The following is a 22,060-nucleotide window of genomic DNA, read 5'->3' on the forward strand; positions in this document are numbered from 1 at the left end:
ACTGAGGTCAGAAAAAAGCTGATAATAGTGGAATTTACTCTGAATTTTGGCTTGATTGCTGACTCATACATTGTATTTTGATAAGTGCATCCAAGTAATCCAAATGATTTTGCAATTACTAAAATAACATGCTGTCACTATTTCAAAGGCCTTCTCACAAACGTATTTTCTGAAATTTCAGAAACAGATTGTTTATAATGTGATGCAAAGATCCTGAATTTTGAATTAAGCCTAATAACAACATGTTCTGTATAATATTCCATGTAGTAACCAGGAAGGAAATCTCTCTCCATTGCAAATAAACAGTTTAAGGACAGTAGGAACGGTGGGTGGGGTGTCTCTGACTCAAAGAATTCCCCAATTCTCCTTTTAAAGCCATCTCTCACAGGAAAATCCTGTGCGTGTGTTGTTTGTGTGGGAGTGTCTGTTTGCAGATTATTTGTGAGTGGGTGGGAGTGTGGAATAGTAGAGAGAGTGAGAAATTGAGAGAAGAAGAGTGTGATTTCACACACGTGTTTCTGTGTACGAATAAATAAGGAAAGGCTGGTAAAGGGGGGCTGGCTTAAAGTGCATTTTATGTGTAGAGGAGTGAATGTTTGTGTTTTTCTGTTGCTGAATTCTCAGCCTGATTTTCCTCATGTTTGTGTATTGCAGCGTGACAGCAGATGCTAAATATGTCTGTTTTGTTTGTGTGATATTGTAATGTGGGTATGGGAAAAGAGGCACCCACAGAATCCCAATCCGTTATATGCACATGGGTGCTATGGATCCTTACACCATTTTGATACTCAGACTTTTTATTGTGAGATATATATTCACAGAAAAATCACAATCGTGAGTCAGTGAATTGTGCACACAGTAATTGTTAAATGTGGCATATCTACTTTGTAGTACATATTACAGTATTCACTTACGATACAAAGCACTTTTGACAAATTGTTTGTTATTATCGTTATTTAGACTGTGAAGGTATATAGATCTACCCACGTCATATTGATACTTATTTTTATTTTATTTAAGACACTTAAGAACAGGCATATATGCAAAATTTGTTTTTTTTTTTTATAATGGCAGCTAACATAAATAAGTGTAACCACTGTCTTGGCAAATGCAACAAAATCCAAGGCTTAAATATGCTATCAAATCCGGTTATCTTGATTTTGGAACTTCGGGACAAAATTCAGGCATTTTTATCGTGTATTTATTTTAGTCTAGTTTTTTTTTTTTTTTTTTTTTTTTTTGAGAGGGTCACATTCTTTTGAATGTGGATATGGAACATTTATTTTCAAATACAGTACATAGTTTTTTTGTACTTGGATTTGTTGACTTTATTTAAAATGTCTAATGTTTATTTAAAAGTGTTTTTTTTTTTTTTTTTTTTTTGAAAACTGAAGTTTTGTGTCCACTAATGCATGTCACTCTGAAAATGTATAATTTACCAAAATTAAACCAATTAAACAAATATTTGAGTTGTTTCTACTGATGTGGATATAATATCTTATGGGCCCTTGTGACTTTCTCTTTGACAATGGCATTTATACCACCTATGTACCACATACCACCTTCTCTTGTTTTGATGGAAATGAGTACTACAAAAATAATATTTTAATAAACCCAAATATTTTTACCTTCATTAGAATGCTATAACATTGACATACAAATTCTATAACACTGACCTTCTCCTACAAATTTAACATAAAATAAAATGTTATGTACTTTTTAAGTGTTTTCCCATATGGTATTGAAATTTATAGCACAGGTTCAAGCCTGGGAAAAAATATTTAGAAAGACTTAATATATTTTCTGTACACCATTTAACTTTCAGTGTGTATTTCAATTATTCCAATTATTTTGTTTTAAAAATCAAAGCATTTTAACTGTACATGAATTTTGATCATCCAGCATTGTTTTCAGAAAAGTACTTAGTGTACTGGAGAGAGTGTGTCCTTTGCTGAAGGTTTCCTCATTGTAAATTTATTTTTTAAATTCGGGGTTGCAACTTGCTTGCGCTATTCATAAGCACACTCATGGTCTGCTGTTTTTCTGTAGACTTTTTACTTTGTATGCTATTTAAATAATGTTGATATCTAAACATCTTTGTAAATATAAACATTAAATGACTTTTTTTTTTTATTTACCTTTTTGTGCACAAATCACTACTGTTTCTGTTTAAACACATTCACAAACATGGATCAGTATCTTCCCAATTATTCTATATTGACAACAAGGAAATTTCTATTTATTTGTTTCTCTTTCACTTTTTTCCTTCTTGTTACAGGCTGTTGTGAGGAGAAGTAAAAGAAACCTCAAAAAAGGTAAAATTAAACAGGACAAAAGAAAGAAGAAAAAAACGAGAAAGAAGTATTTGCCACACTAAAAAAGATGAGGCCACCAAAGAAACAGAGAGGACGCTCTCCTTTATCGACAAGAGCAAAAGGAGCAAGAAAACGAGGGGGCAAACTTGAAGGACATTCACAGACAACACCGTCTGGACCTTCAGACCAGAAATACACTCCATCCAAAGAAGATAGCTCTCAGGACAAGCATATCAAGAGTAGCAACATCCTAAACAGTGAGGGGTTAAATGAAGAGAAAATAAGAGAAAGGACAATGGAAACATCAAAATCTCAAGAGAATGCAGTAATAGTGAATAAGGCAAAAAGCCCCAGGAACGTTAACACTAACAGTTTAACAGATAATACAGACTCAGTCAAGATAGCCAGCAACGCACATGAAAATTCACATAGTAATAGCACAGACATCTGTAACACAAACACACAAAATTTTACTAGCACAAACAGTAAAAGTAGCAACCAACATGCAAACAGCATTGCTAGCAATACACAAAACACAAATACTACAGCCAACAGTTTAAATAAAAATAACTCATTGAGTGCCAACCACACTTCTACCACACCCTCCAGTCGAAAAACAGCCACTTTCAAAGCCAGGGTGCCCAAGAAGAAATACATGTATGAACATCAAGCTTCCAGTACCTCTCTCATCAGTTCAACCCCTGTACCCCAACTCACTATTCACAGCAACCATCTAAGTTCCCCACACAACTCCAATTCTCAAAGCACTACTCCTGTGGTCAGAAATTTAGATTTAGTTAAGGCAGATATTTCTGATCTGGACAATAGTGGGAATAATAGGAGAGAAACGGGGAAAATGGCAAGCACAGAAAATCCAAAAGGAGATAGATCCAAGGGTGATATGTTGAAAAGTGAGATGCCTTCTGAAGGAGAAAAGGTGGTCCAAATTGTTGAAGTAGATGGATATGGGGAGCAAGCCCCAAATTCTGTGCGCTCATCATCCACAGACACAGCCAGTGAACACTCTGTGGACCTGGAGGTCCTTGAGCCCTCTTGTGTGCAGCTAAATTCAGGAAACCATGTAAGAACGCCAAAAAGATTCAGCCTCTCCAACAATGCAACCCTGTCTGTCTTCTTGTCCCCCAAACACACACAAATTGAGCATGGGGGGTCTGCAACAATAGCAGAAGCACTAGCTAAAGGACTGAAAAACCAAAGGGTGCTAGCACGTAGACGACCAAGAACTCATTTAAAAGAAGACGAGAAGCTGGTCAAGGAATATGCATTTATATGTGGTGTGGTACGTGGGTCCAGTAGAGAGCAGCTGAATGTAGAGTTGCAGGTTAATGGGGAGGGGACACTGCTGTCATATCCATTTCATACATTAGTAAGTCGCCCACACCAACCCATTGACCTCATTTTAGACTCCCCACCGCCAGGAAATGAACTTGTTGAGGTTGGGACACGTGTTTGTGTGCCTTATGGAGGAGATAAAGGTAAGGAGTGGTACAGAGAAGGTGTGGTTGCTCAGGTAGACTCTCATTCAGCTTGCCCCTACATGGTGCTTTTGCAGGAGGAGTTGGAGCAGGAGAAAGAGAGGTGCACCAATGAGGAGATGCAACAGACATCAAGTACAAAGACTGTATGGGTTACCCGCCAGAACTTGCGCCTCCTTGTTCCGCCATGGGATGGGGTAATGAGGGAGAAAGAACGGGAGGAGAGAGAGCACAGGGAGGAGATAGAAGTGGAGAGAGAGCTATGTCAGTTAAGTGAGGGAATAGATTTGGTAAGTGCAGGTCCTCCCAGGGAGAACTGCAGATTCCCAACTCCAGACACAGGAGTTCATCACTTTGGAAGCACACATCTTTCATCTTCCACTTCACCAGCAGTTGTTATGGTAGCAAACAATATGTTTAGTTTAGCAACTAGGAGGGAGGATGATGGAACTCAGAATAGGGAAAGAGTTAGAGAAAGAGAACATGAGCGAAAGCAATTGCAGACTCCAGAGGTGGACATGGAGGTTTTGCGGCTTAACATGGCACCACTCAGAGATGGTGGAGGACCTGTATTCTCAGGGGGACCAAAAGCAGGTGTGCCTAATCAGCAAAGACAAATTCTTTCCAAACCTCCAGGGTATCCGAGTCCCATTACAGTGGTGCGAGGCATCGCCAGGACCTCTTTAGGAAGTCCACAGCCCACCCCTTCACCTACAGTTTTAGGGTCTGACGGGGCTATCGCTCACCCAATGCCACCCTCTGTGCCTCCTTCCCCCAACTCCAGGGGTTCTCTGACACCCATGGAAAAGACTCCTGCCCATTCACAGACCTTCACCCCAATTCCAGGGAGTTCTGCCTCTTCTTCTGCTTCTTCCTCAAGATCAAGGACACCATTGTCAGCTGCCCAACAGAAATACAAGAAAGGCGATGTGGTTTGTACACCTAATGGGATACGTAAGAAGTTCAATGGGAAGCAATGGCGCCGCTTGTGCTCACGAGAAGGCTGCATGAAAGAGTCCCAGCGTCGTGGCTACTGTTCTCGTCACCTCTCCATGCGCACCAAAGAAATGGAGGGAGCAGTGGGAGAGAGAGGGAGTGGAGGAGGTGGAGAGAGTAGCTCAGGAACTGTGACCCCTTCAGATCTGCGGGGTCGTGCTAGCAGTGAATTTGACTGGGATGAGACTTCTCGCGACAGTAGTGAGACAAGCAGCCGAGGTACTGACTCTCGTCCACGTCTTGGCTTGCCGTCACTGCTACCTCAAGACTTCTCTCGTTTTGACTTTGATGAATGTGAGGCTGCATCAATGCTGGTATCCCTGGGCTCAAGGTCTGTAACACCCTCATTCTCACCGATTTCAAATCAGTCCCCATTCTCACCTACACCTTCCCCATCAGCTTCGCCACTTTTTGGCTTTCACCCTGCAAATTTCAGTCCTATTACTGCCTCTCCAGTCTTGCCTCCTCGCCGCCACAAACACCCCAGTGGTACCAACAGTGGTGTCCCAAAACATGGAACAGGAGGCACAGAGAGGGAGAAAGACAGACACTTGTCTGGTATTGGGCCATCCTTCCACACCAATCTAACCTTCACTGTACCTATGAGTCCAGGCAAACGCAGGACGGATGCCCAACCTCCCCCGGCTCCACTGTCGCAGGAATATGGCAAACCCGATCAGGAACAAAGCTGTCGTGACCCTTCTCTTGTAACAAATCTCTGCATTATCTCTCCTCAGACCACTACTGTCACGCACCCCCAAAGACTGCCTTCAACCACTGTCTCTTCCCCACCCGCTTCTCCCCTAAGCTTAGAATCAGGTTCACAATGTACAGTCTCCCAGCAGCCTTTGAGAGACTCTCCAGTAATAGTGAGAAATCCTGAGGTTCCTTTAATAAAGTTTACAGAACTCCCACTGGCCAGAGTTGCAGAGGTGGACAGAACCAGTTCCACAGAAAACAGCCAAACTGGTGTGCATTCAGAGACGGGGCTACAGGTTCCTGTTGCAATTAATGCTGCTTCCACTAATGGATCTGTCTTACTGCAGAATCCCACCTCAACTCTTGTTCTAGTGTCTACTACCTCATCCATTCCAAACCCAACCCCTGCAGGTCTACATACACAATCCAGCGGCACCTTAGCCTGCATATCAGTGTCTAGCCCTGTCCCAGGGCCTGGTCTCATTGGTGCGGGTGATGGAGGGGGACAAGATAAGACTGGTCAAGTGACACTGCAGCAGCCTGTCCCTTGTCACCCTGCTCCTACTGCCCTGCTGCCACTCATACTTCACACAGAGACCTTGCATCCTGTGCCATGCAAAGACATCATCATGGGGCGACCTGGAACTGGTAAGAGAATTCTATATTTATATTCAATGCTAACACCAATGTTTAAGTTGTGATTCCCTGGAGATGTTACATAATAACAAAAGAAAGATGCCATGTTAGACTAATTCAATGAAAATTTAAAAGTAGAAACAATTTAGAGAATAAGGATGCACTATTATTTGTCAATTTTGTCTATGCATACAAAATGTCAAAACAGATTGAATGTAATTTTTATTCGTTTACTTATTTTTTTTCAATTGCTCTTCAAGTTATGTAACTGTTAAGTAACAAAATTATTTTACTGATTAAGTATTTTATTAAAGTGAAGTAAAGGAATAGTTCACAATAGAAACACAAATCAAACATATATAAATATTTTATGTAAGGAATAAATTACAGTCAGCCGGTCATCACAAAAAATAAATAAATAAAAAAAACGGATAGAGCTGCAATTATTTTTATGTATGTGTAAGGAAGAGTTTGTTTTGTTTAAATGTTTTGCATTGTTAAAAAGAGGATATTGCTTCAGTTTTTCAAAAATGTTTACATTATTTTGTATGCTCAGTTTCTGCTGATGAAAAGCAGTCCCACAACATGCTCTTCTCATCACCATTCCTCACATGGTGTCATTTTAATTCTGAGCGATGTTAGATTTGCACTACATATATGGCTTCAAAATCTGGCTTAAAAGCTCTGTCTTGGTCTCATTTTACCACAAAATCTTTTCACACTTAGCACTTGGCATATATCTTTTACATACAGACCAGTGCTATGCTGAGAAGCTGAGATTTTAATCTCATTCTTAGCTACAGAATTAGTGTACTGTAGCAAGTTTAAAAGTAATTGTTAGCCTCTCTGGCTTTTCTCACAAGTATTCTTGTATGCGTTAAGAATTTGGAGGCACAGGCTTTTCTAGACAGTTTTTGGACAGTTTGATGTAACTTCCTAATAATTTAACCAACAGTACACATTGGGAAATTGTATTTACCCTTTTTCTAAATGATGCAAGTTTTATTTTAGCTCTGACTAGTCTTCATTTTCAAAGCTGTATTTCAGAATCTCAAATTGCATGATCTCGTTTTTTTTTTTTTTTTTTTTTTTTCAGTGATTCATATGTAAGGACTAAGGCAATTTTGACCTTATTAGGGCAAGTGTTTTTGTGAACACATATGCAAAACAAAGACCAAATATATATACAAATTTAATTGCACATCCAAAGTACAGTTTCTCCATTTCAGTGCTTGTAAATGGTAAATCACAGAGTTGATATATGGAGAATTGCATTTCTTCAGATTTCAGTGAATTTATAATTGAATAAAATAAAAAGATATTCTTTAAAAATATTGTATATCCAGATTAATATAGTTAATAATTACCTCTTAAAATTAACCTCAAAACTAAGGTTTCTATTTCATTACAGGAATAATTGCTTTGGCATTAAAAGCAGTGGTATTCTGGTGGTTCTCAGATTTTGCAATGTGGTTGTAATCATCAGCATGCTGTAATAGTGGGTTCGATTAAATGTTGCGCTGGTCGTAGCACTTGCAGTGCTGATTTTAGCAAAATATGCAAAACATGGTCATTACATGTACACTGATAAAGTGAAGCAGAGTAACAAGACAGAGCCAAAGATTGAACTGAAGTGTTTATGAATTAACAATAATTAAATTAATACCTTTAGTGTATGCTTGTGTGCTAGTGTAATTTAAAAAAAAGTCTTCATAGTGTATTTATGCATATATGTAATTATGTGTGGTATTTGTGATTTAGCTGTCATCAAGAGTGTGTATGGTGTGAGAGGGAAAGGGATTGTGTGTTGTGAAATAACAAGAGGGCCTTTGTAAAAATTTAGGCCTGATCTCGTAGGCCTGCCTTAACAAGCAAGCTTGTGAGAAGGAAGTTAACACAGAGAGACAGACACGCACAGTCTATATAACAAAATTGCAGACCTGCTAAAAAGAAATTAAAAATCCATACATTTATAGAATCTGCCCAAAAGTTTATTTGCTTTTGTTGTTCTAATGGAATTTTGTATTGCTGCTCAGTTTTGATAGCTAACCTATATGGTTAACCCAGAGAATTATAAGAATTATAGGAGACCTATAATCTGAAATGTTTGAAAAGTACATTATAAATACTGATCTTTTTAAAATTATTAATATCTTAAAGCATGTTATTGTGTTGTGATGACTGATGAGACTTCAACACACACAGACTTTTGAAAAATATACTGAACTTTTATAAATACTTTCATATATACTAAACCAGTACATATAAATTGACATTTCACAATGCTGCCCATGTACATAATTATTTGTAATCTTTCATACATAAAAAACTGTTTTATTATTCAGATGTAATTTGATAGTTTGAAGTCAATTTGAAGTCAACAGACCATTCTCTTCTTAAAGTAAAATTTATATATATATATAATATATATATATATATATATATATATATATATATATATATATATATATATATAATTTTTTTAATCTGCTGTGTGTGTGTGTTCTAATGTCCCCACAAGGATAGTAAAACCAGTAAATTTTAACCTTGTGGGGACATTTTTTAGTCCCCATGAGGAAAACAGCTTATAAATCGTACAAAATTAAGTTTTTTGAAAATCTAAAAAAGTCTTGTTTGAGGATGTAGGGTTAGGATAAGGAGATAGAAAATACAGTTTGTAGTACTGTATAAAAACTGTTAAATCTATGGAATATCCCCATAAAACCTGGAAACCCAATGGGGGTGTGTGTGTGTGTTTGTACCTACCTAACTATGTTTTGAGGCAAATTTGATGTGAGCTAAATATAAACCCTCTTTTTGGGGACGATATAAATAAAGTTTAGAAGGTTTTTTTTTTTTTTTTAAGTAGAAATGCTGAAAGTTTTCTGTTAGGATTAGGGTTAGGATGTGGGTTAGGTTTAGGTTGTAGTATTTATAACTAGTTGTATGTAAAAACAACGTAAGTCTATAGAATGTTTCTATTTAGATAGCTTTACTTAAACGTGTGTGTGTGTGTGTGTGTGTGTGCGTGCTAGTTTATGTGTTTACTGAGTGAAGGTGGATGTTTAGGATTACATTTATGATTGGTCCATATATGTTGTCCTGTTGTGTTACCTACCTAATGTGTTATAAATTGTATAAGTGCAACACTGTTTTGGCTAATTTATTTAAAAACTGAAATAATTTTCAATTTGTTTTAGATAAAATACTGCAATAATGCAGCTTACCAACCTGTCACAGCATCATAAAAAAAACAGGTCATATTTTTCAGTTATTTTTGTTATTGTACATTATCTTAAAGGACACCTATAAATAAATCTAGACGATTGGTTTTGAGGGCACTCAAGGATCACGTTCGAATACAGTGATTATGAGTATGATGGATATAACCAAAGGGTATTCTATAGTCTTTGATATAACCTAATTTTGAAAACTAAAAAAATGAGCCAACAAACTTTTTTTTAAGAGAGAGGAAATACAATTCCTATATATTGTGAGTCTCAAGTGAAAAGCTGTTTAAATGTACTATTTACTAAAAATAATTCAGAGAGAAAAAAATAAATTTAGATATCAGAGAGAAAATATCTTTATATCAAAGTATCTGAATCACTGAAACAGCAGAATTGTCTGAGAAGTCTGTTTTCAGCTGTCATTTACTGTGCCAATGATTCCAAACATCCTCTGTTTCATTTAATCCACACTCTCTGCAAACACAGATGTACTAATCACTAGAGCCGACACAAATACTAACAACATGCATGTCTTCTTCTGTTGCTGTCTTCTAAAAACTGTAAAACTGTACTAAAACCTGAAGTTATTCATTTTTTTGCTGCAAATTTTAAACTGACAAGTGGATTAGTGGAAGTTTGTGTCTGCTTATTTCTCTGCAAAATATATACAGCACCTTCCTCAAACTTCAACTCATCACTTTAATTACATGTATTGCAGGCTGTGTTTTTATTTTGGGCTATGGTATAATTTTGTCCGTGTTTGATACAGCATTTCTGATGGTTCTCTGCCTCAATAGCACATAGGACATGATCTCTTCTATGTATGTGCCGAGTTCTGAGTTGCCATCTGTCGTATTGTCTACCTCTGCCATGTTTAGCACTTACATGGTAGAACGGTGTCTCCCTTTTCATCATTGCTGTACTCATAATGTCAATTTTATTCTCTTCATTTTTTTTCCATTCATCCACTTATTTGTGTCAGACTTTTCTACTGTTTTTCCCTCACCTATTTCTTGCTCTCTGTCTTTCTCTCTCTCTCTGGTGCAGTGCAGAAGTCTGTTTCTCTGATCATAGAGTGTTCCCGGGAATGCCATCCATTCCCTTTTTGTAGAAGGTTTCTGCATGAACACAAACATGTATACATTTATATAAACTACAGCAGAGATAGATGCATTTTATACAGTACTCTTTACTGCTATATTTTATGCCTTCTTTCCTTGTATTCTACATTTTAGTTCACGCTAGTATTCACCGAATGTTTGATTTCTATGTTATATCTCAAGAGACATCACAGGATCTAAAAATGAAGTCTCGTAAGACTCTTGCACATACATTCACATAAAAGCCCCCGTCTGTAGCTGTAATCTCTCCTTCACTCAATTCTGTCTTTGCCAAAGCTGTGATCTCCTTCGTTTTCTTCCATAGGGCAGTGCTGCCTCCTTGTGAGAAGAGTGTGCCATTGCAGGCTTTAAAGAGACGTACCTTCGTAGAGTTTCATAACTACCTTTTTTAAATTCATGGTGCATTTCAAGGACCTGCACCCAGTCTGTTAGACTTCCCTTACAGTGGTAAAAATGTTATAAGTGAGTGTATCAGTGTGGATCAAAGAACATTAATCCAACATGATGGATTTTTGGTTAGCCAGCATTTTTCATGTCTTCCCCCCCTCCACATGTCCTTTGGAAAATAGCTGGAATGCTTGTACTGGCAGATGGCAGCAGTGATATAAATATCTTACAAAGGGCAGTGTGTGTGTGTGTGGAGATAGAGCCATGGTCAGTGGTCACCAAAAGTGGCATGAGTAACAATACCCATAAACCTGTTGCCATGGAAACAGGGAGTGGGCTTTTTGAGATTGTGTTTTAATCACATAAAAACAATGATTGGATAGGAGGAACAGAAAGGGTTTGGAGCATGGGGCTCTTACTCTATTAACCCTCAAACATACAGAGCTGTACCAATCTCTGCATGTGAGAAGTGTCACTCATGGCCAACTAACTGCTGATTTGAGATATTTTACTGGAATTTTCATGTATTTAGATGTGTCCATATTACTAAATTTAAAAGTAGTGAGCAATGCTATATTTTGCCCGTGTGTCATTCTCAGTGGAATCAGCCAGGAAAGAGTTAAGAAGTTGTTTACTATAATCATAGTCACCTCATTGGCTGTTGCCAGGAGCTCAGCGCAAGCTCAGTGGCTGAGAGAGTGAGTAGCCCCTCCCACTGCTCTGGCATTGTGTTATATAGAGGAGCAATGTCTCTACTCTTTCTTACCTCAGTTTGATTTGCATTGTGTCAGAGTGTGTAAATATATGTGTTCCTGCATAATCAACTTATCTCTCATCAGTTCTTATTCTATTTATAGATTTTTTTGTCTCTTCTTTCCTGTCGTTCGATTACCATCTTCCCACATACAGCGAACGAGGCCGTTTTCACAACTTTCACAACTCCCTCCTCCCCTCCTCTCCACAGAATGACTCTTGTTCTATTTTTATTCGCCTGACTTGCACAGTTTCCCCTTCCCACCCATTTTCCCTCTCTTTTCTCAAACATTCCACGGCCACTATTTTTTTCACCCACTCTTGAGTGTCTTTCTGTTTTGTACTGGTATATATATGTAATGCATAGAATATTCTTCAGGCATAAACGTAGCGTGGAATGTATTACTCAGATTACAAGACTCATATTATAATATTAAGTTGTAATATTATTTGGCCACTGTGTTTGTGTGGAAAATGTTACTTTACTTACAGTGACAGTTTCTCTACAGTTTCTTTCTCTCACACAAATCTTTCTTGTTGTAGCGTGACTGTTTGTGAAGGGACTGGCTGATACTGGGCGCAAGGCCAATACCCCTCTGCCCCATACAAACAAACCAGTCACTGAACTCAGCACACACACTTAAACCTACACACAGGCACGCTGACATTCATAGGCGCCGTGAGCATGCCCGTGTCATGCCGCCTGAGAGTTGTATACACTGATAATAGTGTTTTGGACAGTCACCTTTGTCTGTGACATAATCACCATCAGCCGATTCACTGGTCAATGTCCCGATGGCAGTAACAGTGGTCACCAAGTTTAATCTCTGACCTATATTACTGCACTCAAAAAAAAACAAAGTTCGCTGCGTTTTAGTAAGTTAGTAACATTAAACAAATAGTAAAAAATGGAGAAAAACATGTTTTTTCCACCTTTCTTCTTTGTTTTAATTTGCTTTTGATAATAACTGTAATGCTATTACGTAATGTTCGTGACGTACATACATACAGCTGTATGGTCTCCAAGAAAACCTCTGCCCAGTGACAAATCTCTCTCTTCCTTTTTTTTTGACACTAGGCATTAAAAACCAAAACCATACTCTTACCCTTACGTACCACTCCAGAGAAGTTGTATAGGTTTTCAAGTTCACACAAACAAGAGCAATGTAGTGCTGAATATCAGCATGGAGATGAATCAGCTGCAAGTAATCACAGCAGTCCATCAGCACAATTGCTTTTATACAACAGTTCTATAAACAATAAATTAATATCAAACAACATACATTTCAGACTTAATCTGTCAGATGAGTTTATTTATATAAAAGAAGCCAAAGCATCAAGTTTTGTGCATCGCCAAACACTGTCTGTAACACTCTCTGGTCTTGAACTCAATGAACAGAAACCAGTAGAATAATACAAACTGTTGCACTAAACATCACTCTTGAAACGCAGCTCAGATCAGATTCGAGGACTGAAACTAACTGCTGTATAATGCTTACTACAGTGTTTTAAACTGCGTGTGGAAAATTTGTGTGTAGTGTATCGCTACAGTAGAGTTTATTGCATTGGTAATGAGATCAATTTGTATTTGTTGGTAATGCTTGTGTCTTATTTTGCCACATTGACTGCAGATGATGTGGTTTAGTGTGTGAGGAAGTAGACGTTTACTTGTTTCTTGTATATTTTTGTAAAGTAAACGCTATTTTCCCGCCAAGTTTAAATTCAATGTATTATAATGACTTAAAATAAGCTTTCATTTTTTTATTAACTTTCATGTGAATAAATAAAATATAAATTCGCCTGTTTTAAAAGTACTATTACATAAATGTAATATGTGTGTGTTTATTGCACCCTCTTTTTTTTTTTTTTAAAAATGGCCACATTACATTTTAACTACTGTTTTGAAAGAAGAGTGTTTGTCCAGCTGATGTGAGAATTTATGTCACATGCCTTTGAGTCTAATTAATCTGTCCTGAAAATAACGCATTCGTTAATGTTATCCACAATTCACCAAACCGCGCAATGTGTATACACGTCCAGAGACGAAGTCTGTTAATTACATAGACTAACCCCCATGCTGATGGCCTCCTTTACTGCTACTCGGACTAGTTGTTTAGACATACTCCCTCTCAGCCGTGTGTCTTAATTTGATTAAATTAAAAATCTATTTCAACCATGGTAAAAACGTTGCTGTATTGTGGGGTGTAATAGCGCAACACATAATCGCCCTTTGAAAAAAAATGGATTAAACTTGCCACTGCTTTCCTGCTTGGAGGCGCGACCACGGAGACCAAGTGAGGTATAATATCTGAATATTAATTTATATAGCTTAAGTAAACACTGAAAATAAGGGAAATTTCCTGGGCTACTCATCCAAAAAAACGGAAAATTTCTACATTCATCTTTCTGTTGCTGTCCCTCTGCTGACAGCAAAAATTCGTACTACAAAACTGCTGCATTAACTAAGCGAGATTAACTAACGTGACTTTGCTTACATTGGTGTGAAATCCTTCTCTCACAACAACCACGCTGTTATCTTAAAAAGGCCAATATCACGCTAAGGTTGCTTTCAAGTAACGTTAAGCAAAATGATGGTTTGAAAATATCTGTTTTGCTGGAAGGGCAACTGTGTAGCAACAGGACAACAGCACAGAGACTGACAGGTCCGATGGAACAGCTAATGGGATATTTTACAGGAAAATACTACAACGGGAAGACAGCAGGAAAAGAGCTCAAATACATGAGAACCCCGGAAAAAAACGGGAGGGGTGTACAACCTACTAACTAAACTTTTGAAACACATAAGTTAGTTAAAAGTACATGTGAATGGTTGTTAGCACTAACGGTTACTAAACTTGCAACTAGGCGGAGTGCAGTTTACCTTTGTCCGGATTACTGTATACTGTTTTGCCGGCTTTATGATCTGCAGCTCCTTAACCCCATCCATTTGTGAACTGCACATGAGACTCCAATTACTTGTAGCTTCGGAACTGTTCTGAAGTGTAGGCGCTCACAAAAACAAACAAGGTAGCCGAAGATATCTGTAATGCAAAATGCGGCAGCAACTCGTCGTCGGTGCTCCACTCTTTGTTGGGATTTTCATATTGATCCAAACCGTTAATAGTGCCGATTTTGTCCACATACCGATCCCTGGCATCCCTACTTAGCATATCCCTCTAAATCCCACAACCTTTTCGCGATTTTAACATATTTTTTCTTTCTCCCAACTCTGTTTCTTCTCTCTTCGTTCGACTTGCTGTATGTTTACATTCACGACGCCATCAACATGGCTACCTGTTAGGACACGCTGGGCGTCTTTGCCCATTAGAATACCTGTTAGGACACGCTGGGCGTCTTTGCCCATTAGAGTTGCGCGGCAGCTTCAACGTCACAGTGGGAGCAAATATCACGAGATCCCGCGTAAAGTCATGCCACAGATTCTGTGGCGCGTTAAATATTTATTAGCTTGTTTTTTAGCCGTGGCCAGTGAGACGCAGAAAGCCAACTCCAGATTTGCATATGACTGACATTCCAACGCACTCTCCGACCAATCATCGCGTCGGATTGTCTTACGATAGGTTGCGTCGTAGACCAATCTGAGAAAGCATTTGAAGAGTAAGAGGCGGGTCACGGGCTGGGCGAGGTTGACACGCTGATCGAGCGAAAGAGGGCAGCCTACTATACAACAGGAGGAAGAGGGAGGGAAAGAGAAAGAAAGAACGGGTTTGCGAAGCGAGAGAGGAGAGCGAAATCGAGGGAAGAGTCGTGGCCAATTGAATGATGTTATGAGACAACGACTTCTTTACTACGAACACCCACAGCGCGAGCGGAGAGGAGCGCGTAATCATCCGCCGCGGATCGGAAAGTGACCCTGCTGCAGGAGAAAACTGCACTGGACTTTAGGCGCTGTTATTACACTTCAGAGCCGTCATTTCATCACAGCAGCTCTGCGCCGGATCATCTCGGTCCAGCTTTTCTTCTCTGTTTTGTATTTCCCCGCCGTTGCCCGGAGCGGGTTAGGGCACGGCGGAGTCTGACCGTCAGCTCTCAGTGGATTTCTTACTAGTTTGGCGATTGTGTCAGAGCCGAAGGCGAGGAGTTTACTGCACGATTAGCCTTTTGGATGAGACTCTTTGGGGCTGGGGTGTGTGCGAGGGAGGGGGGTCTCGGAGCAGGCATTTAAAACAAGAAGTCGCTGCAACTAGAATCCAGTTTAAGCGAAACGTGCGTCGTTTTAAATCCCGAGCAAGATCAAAACAAACCCTCCAAAGGCAAAGCGATAAAAGGCGAGCAAGACAAAACGATGCTTTCTGCTTTTAGGGATAGAGGATCAGCATGCGGTTGTACAATCTACAGGGGTTTCATTTTCTTTGACATGATATGAGATGCTGCTATTATACTGGATCTAGTCAAAAGTAGAGTTGTGTGTGGAAAAGTAGTATTTATAGCAAAATCTAGAGCATTTCAGTGACACGATTACTTGCGTAATTATAAATGACTTCGTCCGCGTAATTACAACGAACAACTACAGCGCTACTACAGTGTAACTAATGATTGTTGGTCTGAAACACTGCACAGGTGTTGTTCGCCTACTGAAACCATTAGTCTTTCTCTGTCTTTTTACTCGAGAACACTGGCTTTGGTGGTTTCTCTCCGTCAGACAGTTGTTTCTTCCCCTTTTTAAATAATAGGTGTTTTCCGTATATTGCTATAGTTTTGCTCCGTGACATGAGGACAGGTTTTGTTATAGCGGCCGGCGGTGCGGATGCGAGACCAGGGGCGTTCCCGAGGGGACGGACTCATCTGGAGCTGTGCTGCTAAAACCAGGTCCGGATCTCCCAAATGCAGCCCCTAGACCAAAGTGGCAGTACAGAATGAGTCCGGTTACTGCTTATGTACTGGGCAGTGTGTAATTATGCGTTTGTCAATCAGAGATTGAGGCCAAACTGATGAATTTAGGTCAGATGTGAAACAGGATGTGGATCTGCACTGACAGGCAGAGAGAATAATAGTGACCACGTGAAAAGACAGATGTGTATTACATGTGGCCTTTATTATTAAGCATTTGATACGTATCAATGGATATTGCATTTGGTTAATCTTTTTAATAGAAGATCGCTTCCGTTGTGAATCGTAACCCAAAGAATAAATTACACTCGTACTGCGGGTGTAGTAGCACCATGACCATGCTAACCTGCTAATCTGGCAGATTTGGGCTTCCCATTTTCACGACGATTTACTGAGGCAACCATTTCCACGTTTTAGGCACTGCCTATTTGATGCCTGCAGTGCTCTTTTATTTTTTTATAACCGTATTTAATACTTTTTATTGCTAGACTAGTTATTAATCGTGATATTGTACATGTAAATCCCCCTGGGCTGAGGTGAGCTCAGGTCGCGGACTGTTGCACTACTCGAGTCCGAGGATGACCGAGAGGCCTACTTAACCCCTTCATCCCCGCAGCTATCCGTCAATGTAAACAAGCTCAAACCTGGGGCCAACAGGACCAAAAAGAAACTACATCATCCAAATGAAACCAAACCCGTTTATGCATTTCGACCCTCAGTAGTGTGTATACTCGTAACTGTGTTCACGACAGTGTTTTAACGCCAAGATCGCCATTTGTTATAATCTGCGCGTTCCTGAAGGTGGAACGGCGCTTAAGTGCGGTACCTGATAGCACGATGTCATCATTTTACTACAATAGATCCGGTGTCTGAGCCAATAAATCAGAGAATACAGAAGGACGTGATCAAGAACTATAGATCTGTGTGACTGAACGACGGCATGTCATTACCAAGAACATTTGGTAACGTTACCAACATGAAGAACCTCCAGTAGACGGATGCTGACTGCATCGATTATGGTCGCTTATTTTCATCGCTGGACTCAACATCACCTGTCTGGGAAAAACATAATGTGGATATTTAATTTTTAATCGCAAGGACATTATATCAGATGAACGTGTGAATAAGAACATCTATTTAATATTACATGTTTGTGAAGTTTTTTCCGTAAAAAAAAAAAAAAAAAAAACCTTTTTACTCGACCATGTTTTCATCGGAAAGCCCGCAGTATCTTCGCCAAGGACTCAGCATGTTTGGTCAGTCATTATTACTCAATTTGTCTGATGCTGTGTTTCTTTATAGCAGGACTTTCACGGCTGTAATATAGTGTTTGTAAGTCGTGTCTGTGTAGTTTTAACTGCAGCAGAGAATAGTTTCATGAACAGCCTGTTCCTGAATCATATTATTTTGGAAGTGATTGTTTGTATAATAATAAAATAAATATCAGTCGGGAACAATATGTTCATGCATTTACTGTATTCATGGCAGTCTGTCTTCTTTCATCTGTTTTTGTAATGTGAAACAATATCGTGCTGCAGCAACATGAGTTTTCTCTTATAATATTCAAATATTTATGACAGCTTAATTTAGTAACAAATAGCTTTCGTAAATAATGTTACTGTTAATGGTGTTAGATGTTTTGGTCTGTTATCCATGATCTCACTCCCTCATTTTGTCTATTTTGATGCCGTTTGTACATTTAGTATTTATTTTGTTAGCATAGAGAGTGATACTGAGATTTGTAAATAAACTGTATGTTACAGTTGTCCAATGGTATAATATTATTATGTGGATATGCATCTATTTATGTGGCTCATCAGGCTGTGATTTGGGTGTTGATATGGTTTATTGCTTGCTGTTAATACTGGCTAGAGTGAATGTTCTTTTATTTTCTCCTGTAGTGTGGACTAATGTTGAGCCCAGATCGGTTCCAGTGTTTCCTTGGCATTCATTGGTCCCTTTCCTGGCACCCACCCAATCAGATCCATCGGCTCAACCTGGTGAGGGCCAACAAACTGTCAGTCATCCGCAGACAGCTTCTCTGAAGAAAGGTAATTCAGTTCATACAGCCATTGTCTGATTCCAAAATGAGCTAAAATGCGTTTGTCAAGAGATTATAAAGAATAATTATGGTCGATATAAAAAAAAAAAAAAGGAAGAATGTTTCCTGGGATAGTCCGGACGCTTTTATGTATTTGGCCTCTCCTGTCACATCTGCAGTGACTCTCCGTAACTCTAGCTGCTGTAATTTAGCCATTACCCAGTGCAACGATTGACCTCAGAGGTTGCCAGATTGGAGGGATTCATTAAAGATGCTGTAATGAATAACCCGTCTTTCACTTTCAGAGTCTCAGAGCGGGTCAGTGCTGAAGGAGATTATAGAAGGAGCACCTAACCCTTCCTCACGCCCCACTCCCTCCGCCGACGAACTGCCCCCGGAGAGAGAGAAAGATGCGGAGCGGGAGAGACCTGACAGTGAAACAGAAAGTGACGTGGATGATCCGTGAGTGGTCTAGTGTGTGTGTGTGTGTGTGTCAGATGTGTCATTCTGTTTAAATGGGTTTTGTTGCTGGTGTTCCTGTTTGTGGAAAGAGCTGCATAATGGCACCACAAAGAAAGAGAGAACAAAAGCATTCCTCTTTCTCCTGTGTCTGTATATGAATGACAGCAGACAACCAGAGGCAGTTTACATTAATGAACTGTCATCTGAATACACTTCTCTCACTTGTTTTTCCCTCTCCCTTATGAATCACATATAAAATTCTGCTCGCTTTATAATCATCAAGTCATCTAGTACAGTTCCCGCTAAATGTGCTTTATCCATTAAGCTTATTGTATTATCTTCGCATTAAGGTGTTATTGACATTCGCGAAGCATCCATCCCTTTAATATTGTACACTGGATATTATAGACGTGTTGAAGCTCTGTGCTTTCTGTTTTGGTGGTGGGCTGAAAAGCAGGAGCTCATCGACACAGTGCATTGCAGTTTTCAGTAATTGGCTCGGTGCATTCTGCTGTATTGTTTCACGGCACAGTGAAGAGCCCTGAGGGTTGCAAGAGTGAAATTGGTGGATCTTTTGAGCCTGTTTTGGGCCACAGTAGCTATACGGTCATGACTGTGTAATAATTATTAGTTAAATACCAAAGTACATGTATAATAGAGAAATCCATCTTCAAACTCATGTGCATGCAAGTAGTAATACATCATCTTAATGTCTCTGCAATTAATAAGATAACTTGGATGATGATGGCGTGTTGTCCTCACACTTGTTAAAAATAGGCAGCTGTGATCAAATGCTTCCTTCGTATTGATGTTTGAAGTGTGAGAAATAATGTTCCTTGTTGTAAGAAAGAAAGAGAGATTGTTGTGCGTGTTTAGTAGCGATAGACCAGGATAATCAATGTATGCTGCTGGATGCCCATTGATTCTTCTCGTATTATTTCATATTAACTGCCATTTTTGTGTGCAGGTTTTTCCCAGGTGTTCTTCCTGATCCGCCAATTTCTGCGTCTCCTGGAAAACGTAGATCTCAGTCCCTCAGTGCACTGCCCAAAGATGACAAAACCAGCCCTGGAAAGGTACACGTTTACATATGTATATTTTTTTAATAAGATTTTTAATATTTTTTAATTTATGATTAACATTTATTATTATTAATGTTGAAAATGCGCTCCTAATGCTTTTGTAAAATGCCTTTTTTTTCAAGATGATAAATAGAAAGGACATTTATTTGAAATAAACCTTTAATCAATTTAATGCGTCCTTGCTGAGTAAATATGTTCATTTTCTTTTTACAAGAATCATACTGACCTGAATTTTTGAATGGTAGTGTATCCTTGTGTGAAAGCCTCATTCTTTCACACAGAATCATTTACTCATTCCTTATTACCCTTTCACTTTGCAGAGGGAGAAAGACCACATCCGGAGGCCCATGAATGCGTTTATGATCTTCAGCAAGCGGCATCGTGCACTGGTTCATCAGAGACATCCAAACCAGGACAACCGCACTGTCAGCAAGATACTTGGAGAGTGGTGGTATGCCTTGGGACCCAAAGAGAAGCAGAAATACCACGACCTCGCATTTCAGGTTACTGGAACTGTCTTGCAGATATTCATGTTTAGACACCTGAATATCCCCATTAAGTCTTTCCAGCCCCCGTAAATGTTTTTGTCACTCATTTACAGGTGAAGGAGGCACACTTTAAGGCACATCCTGACTGGAAATGGTGTAATAAGGACAGAAAGAAATCCAGCAGTGAGGGACGTGGTGTTCCAGGGGGCAAAGACATCCGCGAGAGGAGCATGTCAGAAACCACAGGTGTGGAACAGGACAAGAAGTGCAGATTGTTATGGATGGATTACATGGTGTTATGTGCATGGATAATAGTTTCACAACTTATGCACATTTTCTAAAGTAATTGTTATCTGATTGGTTCAATATTTTATCATTCTTCTTAATATCTGAAAGGATTTTGCTTCAGGGTTCAACAACAAGGTTTTTTTTTTCAGCTGATGATTTTTTGCAACATTAAGGTTTTTCTTTGTGAAGATAACTACTACTGTATTGTTCTGAATATAAGACAAACCTGATTATAAGACAACCCCCTTTTTTTGAAGATTGTTGAAGACCAGATCTTGTCTTCTCTTGACCCAGTTCCTAAAAAATGTAAAACATTTTCCAGTTACGTGATTTATTGGTAATTATATAATTTACCAACATAACTATAATGTTGCGCACTCATACTTTCTTTTGAGCTGTATTTATAATGAAGTGATATACAGCGTGTGCCACCGCATTAATATGCATGCAATTGAAGAATGCGTGCAACAAGCACAGTGTAACGGCTGACAGGAGATGAAAGTTCATTTTTCTGCAGTGAGAGAGACTTATAACCCGACAACATCTTATCTGAACACAGATACTGAATAAACGCCTTTTTTCTGGCACTCTTAAAGGCTTAGTTCACCCAAAAATGAAAATTCTGTTGTTAATGACTTACCCTCATGTTGTTCCAAATCCGTAAGACCTTTGTTCATCTTCTGAACACAAATTAAGATATTTTTGATGAAGCCCAAGAGCTTACTGACCCTCTATACTACGTTCAAGGCCCAGAAAGGTAGTAAGGACATTGTTAAAATAGTCCATAGCCGCTTTTCCACCGAAATTACCTGGAAGAATTTGTCCCAGGAACTTTTTTTCCTCCAGACCAGTTGTTGTCTGCGTTTCAATTGCGGTCTAAAGTACTGAGAAGATTAGGCAAATAGTTTGGTGACGTAGGTCTGCGTGTGTTTCTCAATACCAAGTACACAAATTTTGGACTTGCATCCTCGGTAGCTCGGACTTCGCAAGTTCGACTCAGGAGTGTGAACGGGACGGGACGATGCAAGTTCGGTAATTCTGCAAACAGCAGCGTACTTGATAATGTCAGTCAGCTCGCCTTTGCTACTGCAATTTTCCTCACTGTTTTTAAAATAAGACGAAATATGATATCAACACCATTACCTCTTTTCGTTTTCATTTAAACATATTAATATCCGCAGAAAGTACATACATTACAATGAAACAAACTATTATATC

The 22,060-nt window shown here is 39.0% G+C and overlaps 1 protein-coding gene across 1 annotated transcript in view; it reads left to right on the forward strand.

Annotated features, from left to right (window-relative positions):
• Nucleotides 1–22,060, forward strand: part of LOC109104680 (protein capicua homolog) — a 47,670-nt gene that overhangs the window by 4,753 nt on the left and 20,857 nt on the right. The window contains exons 2-7 of the mRNA XM_042740575.1: nucleotides 2,279–6,154; nucleotides 18,383–18,532; nucleotides 18,828–18,984; nucleotides 19,952–20,060; nucleotides 20,387–20,569; nucleotides 20,668–20,800. Coding sequence (XP_042596509.1) covers nucleotides 2,383–6,154; nucleotides 18,383–18,532; nucleotides 18,828–18,984; nucleotides 19,952–20,060; nucleotides 20,387–20,569; nucleotides 20,668–20,800 — 4,504 coding nt within the window. The 5' untranslated portion in view covers nucleotides 2,279–2,382. The remainder of the gene's footprint in view (nucleotides 1–2,278; nucleotides 6,155–18,382; nucleotides 18,533–18,827; nucleotides 18,985–19,951; nucleotides 20,061–20,386; nucleotides 20,570–20,667; nucleotides 20,801–22,060) is intronic.

The sequence above is a fragment of the Cyprinus carpio genome, chromosome B16, assembly GCF_018340385.1.
Source record: "Cyprinus carpio isolate SPL01 chromosome B16, ASM1834038v1, whole genome shotgun sequence".
Lineage (NCBI taxonomy): Eukaryota > Metazoa > Chordata > Actinopteri > Cypriniformes > Cyprinidae > Cyprinus > Cyprinus carpio.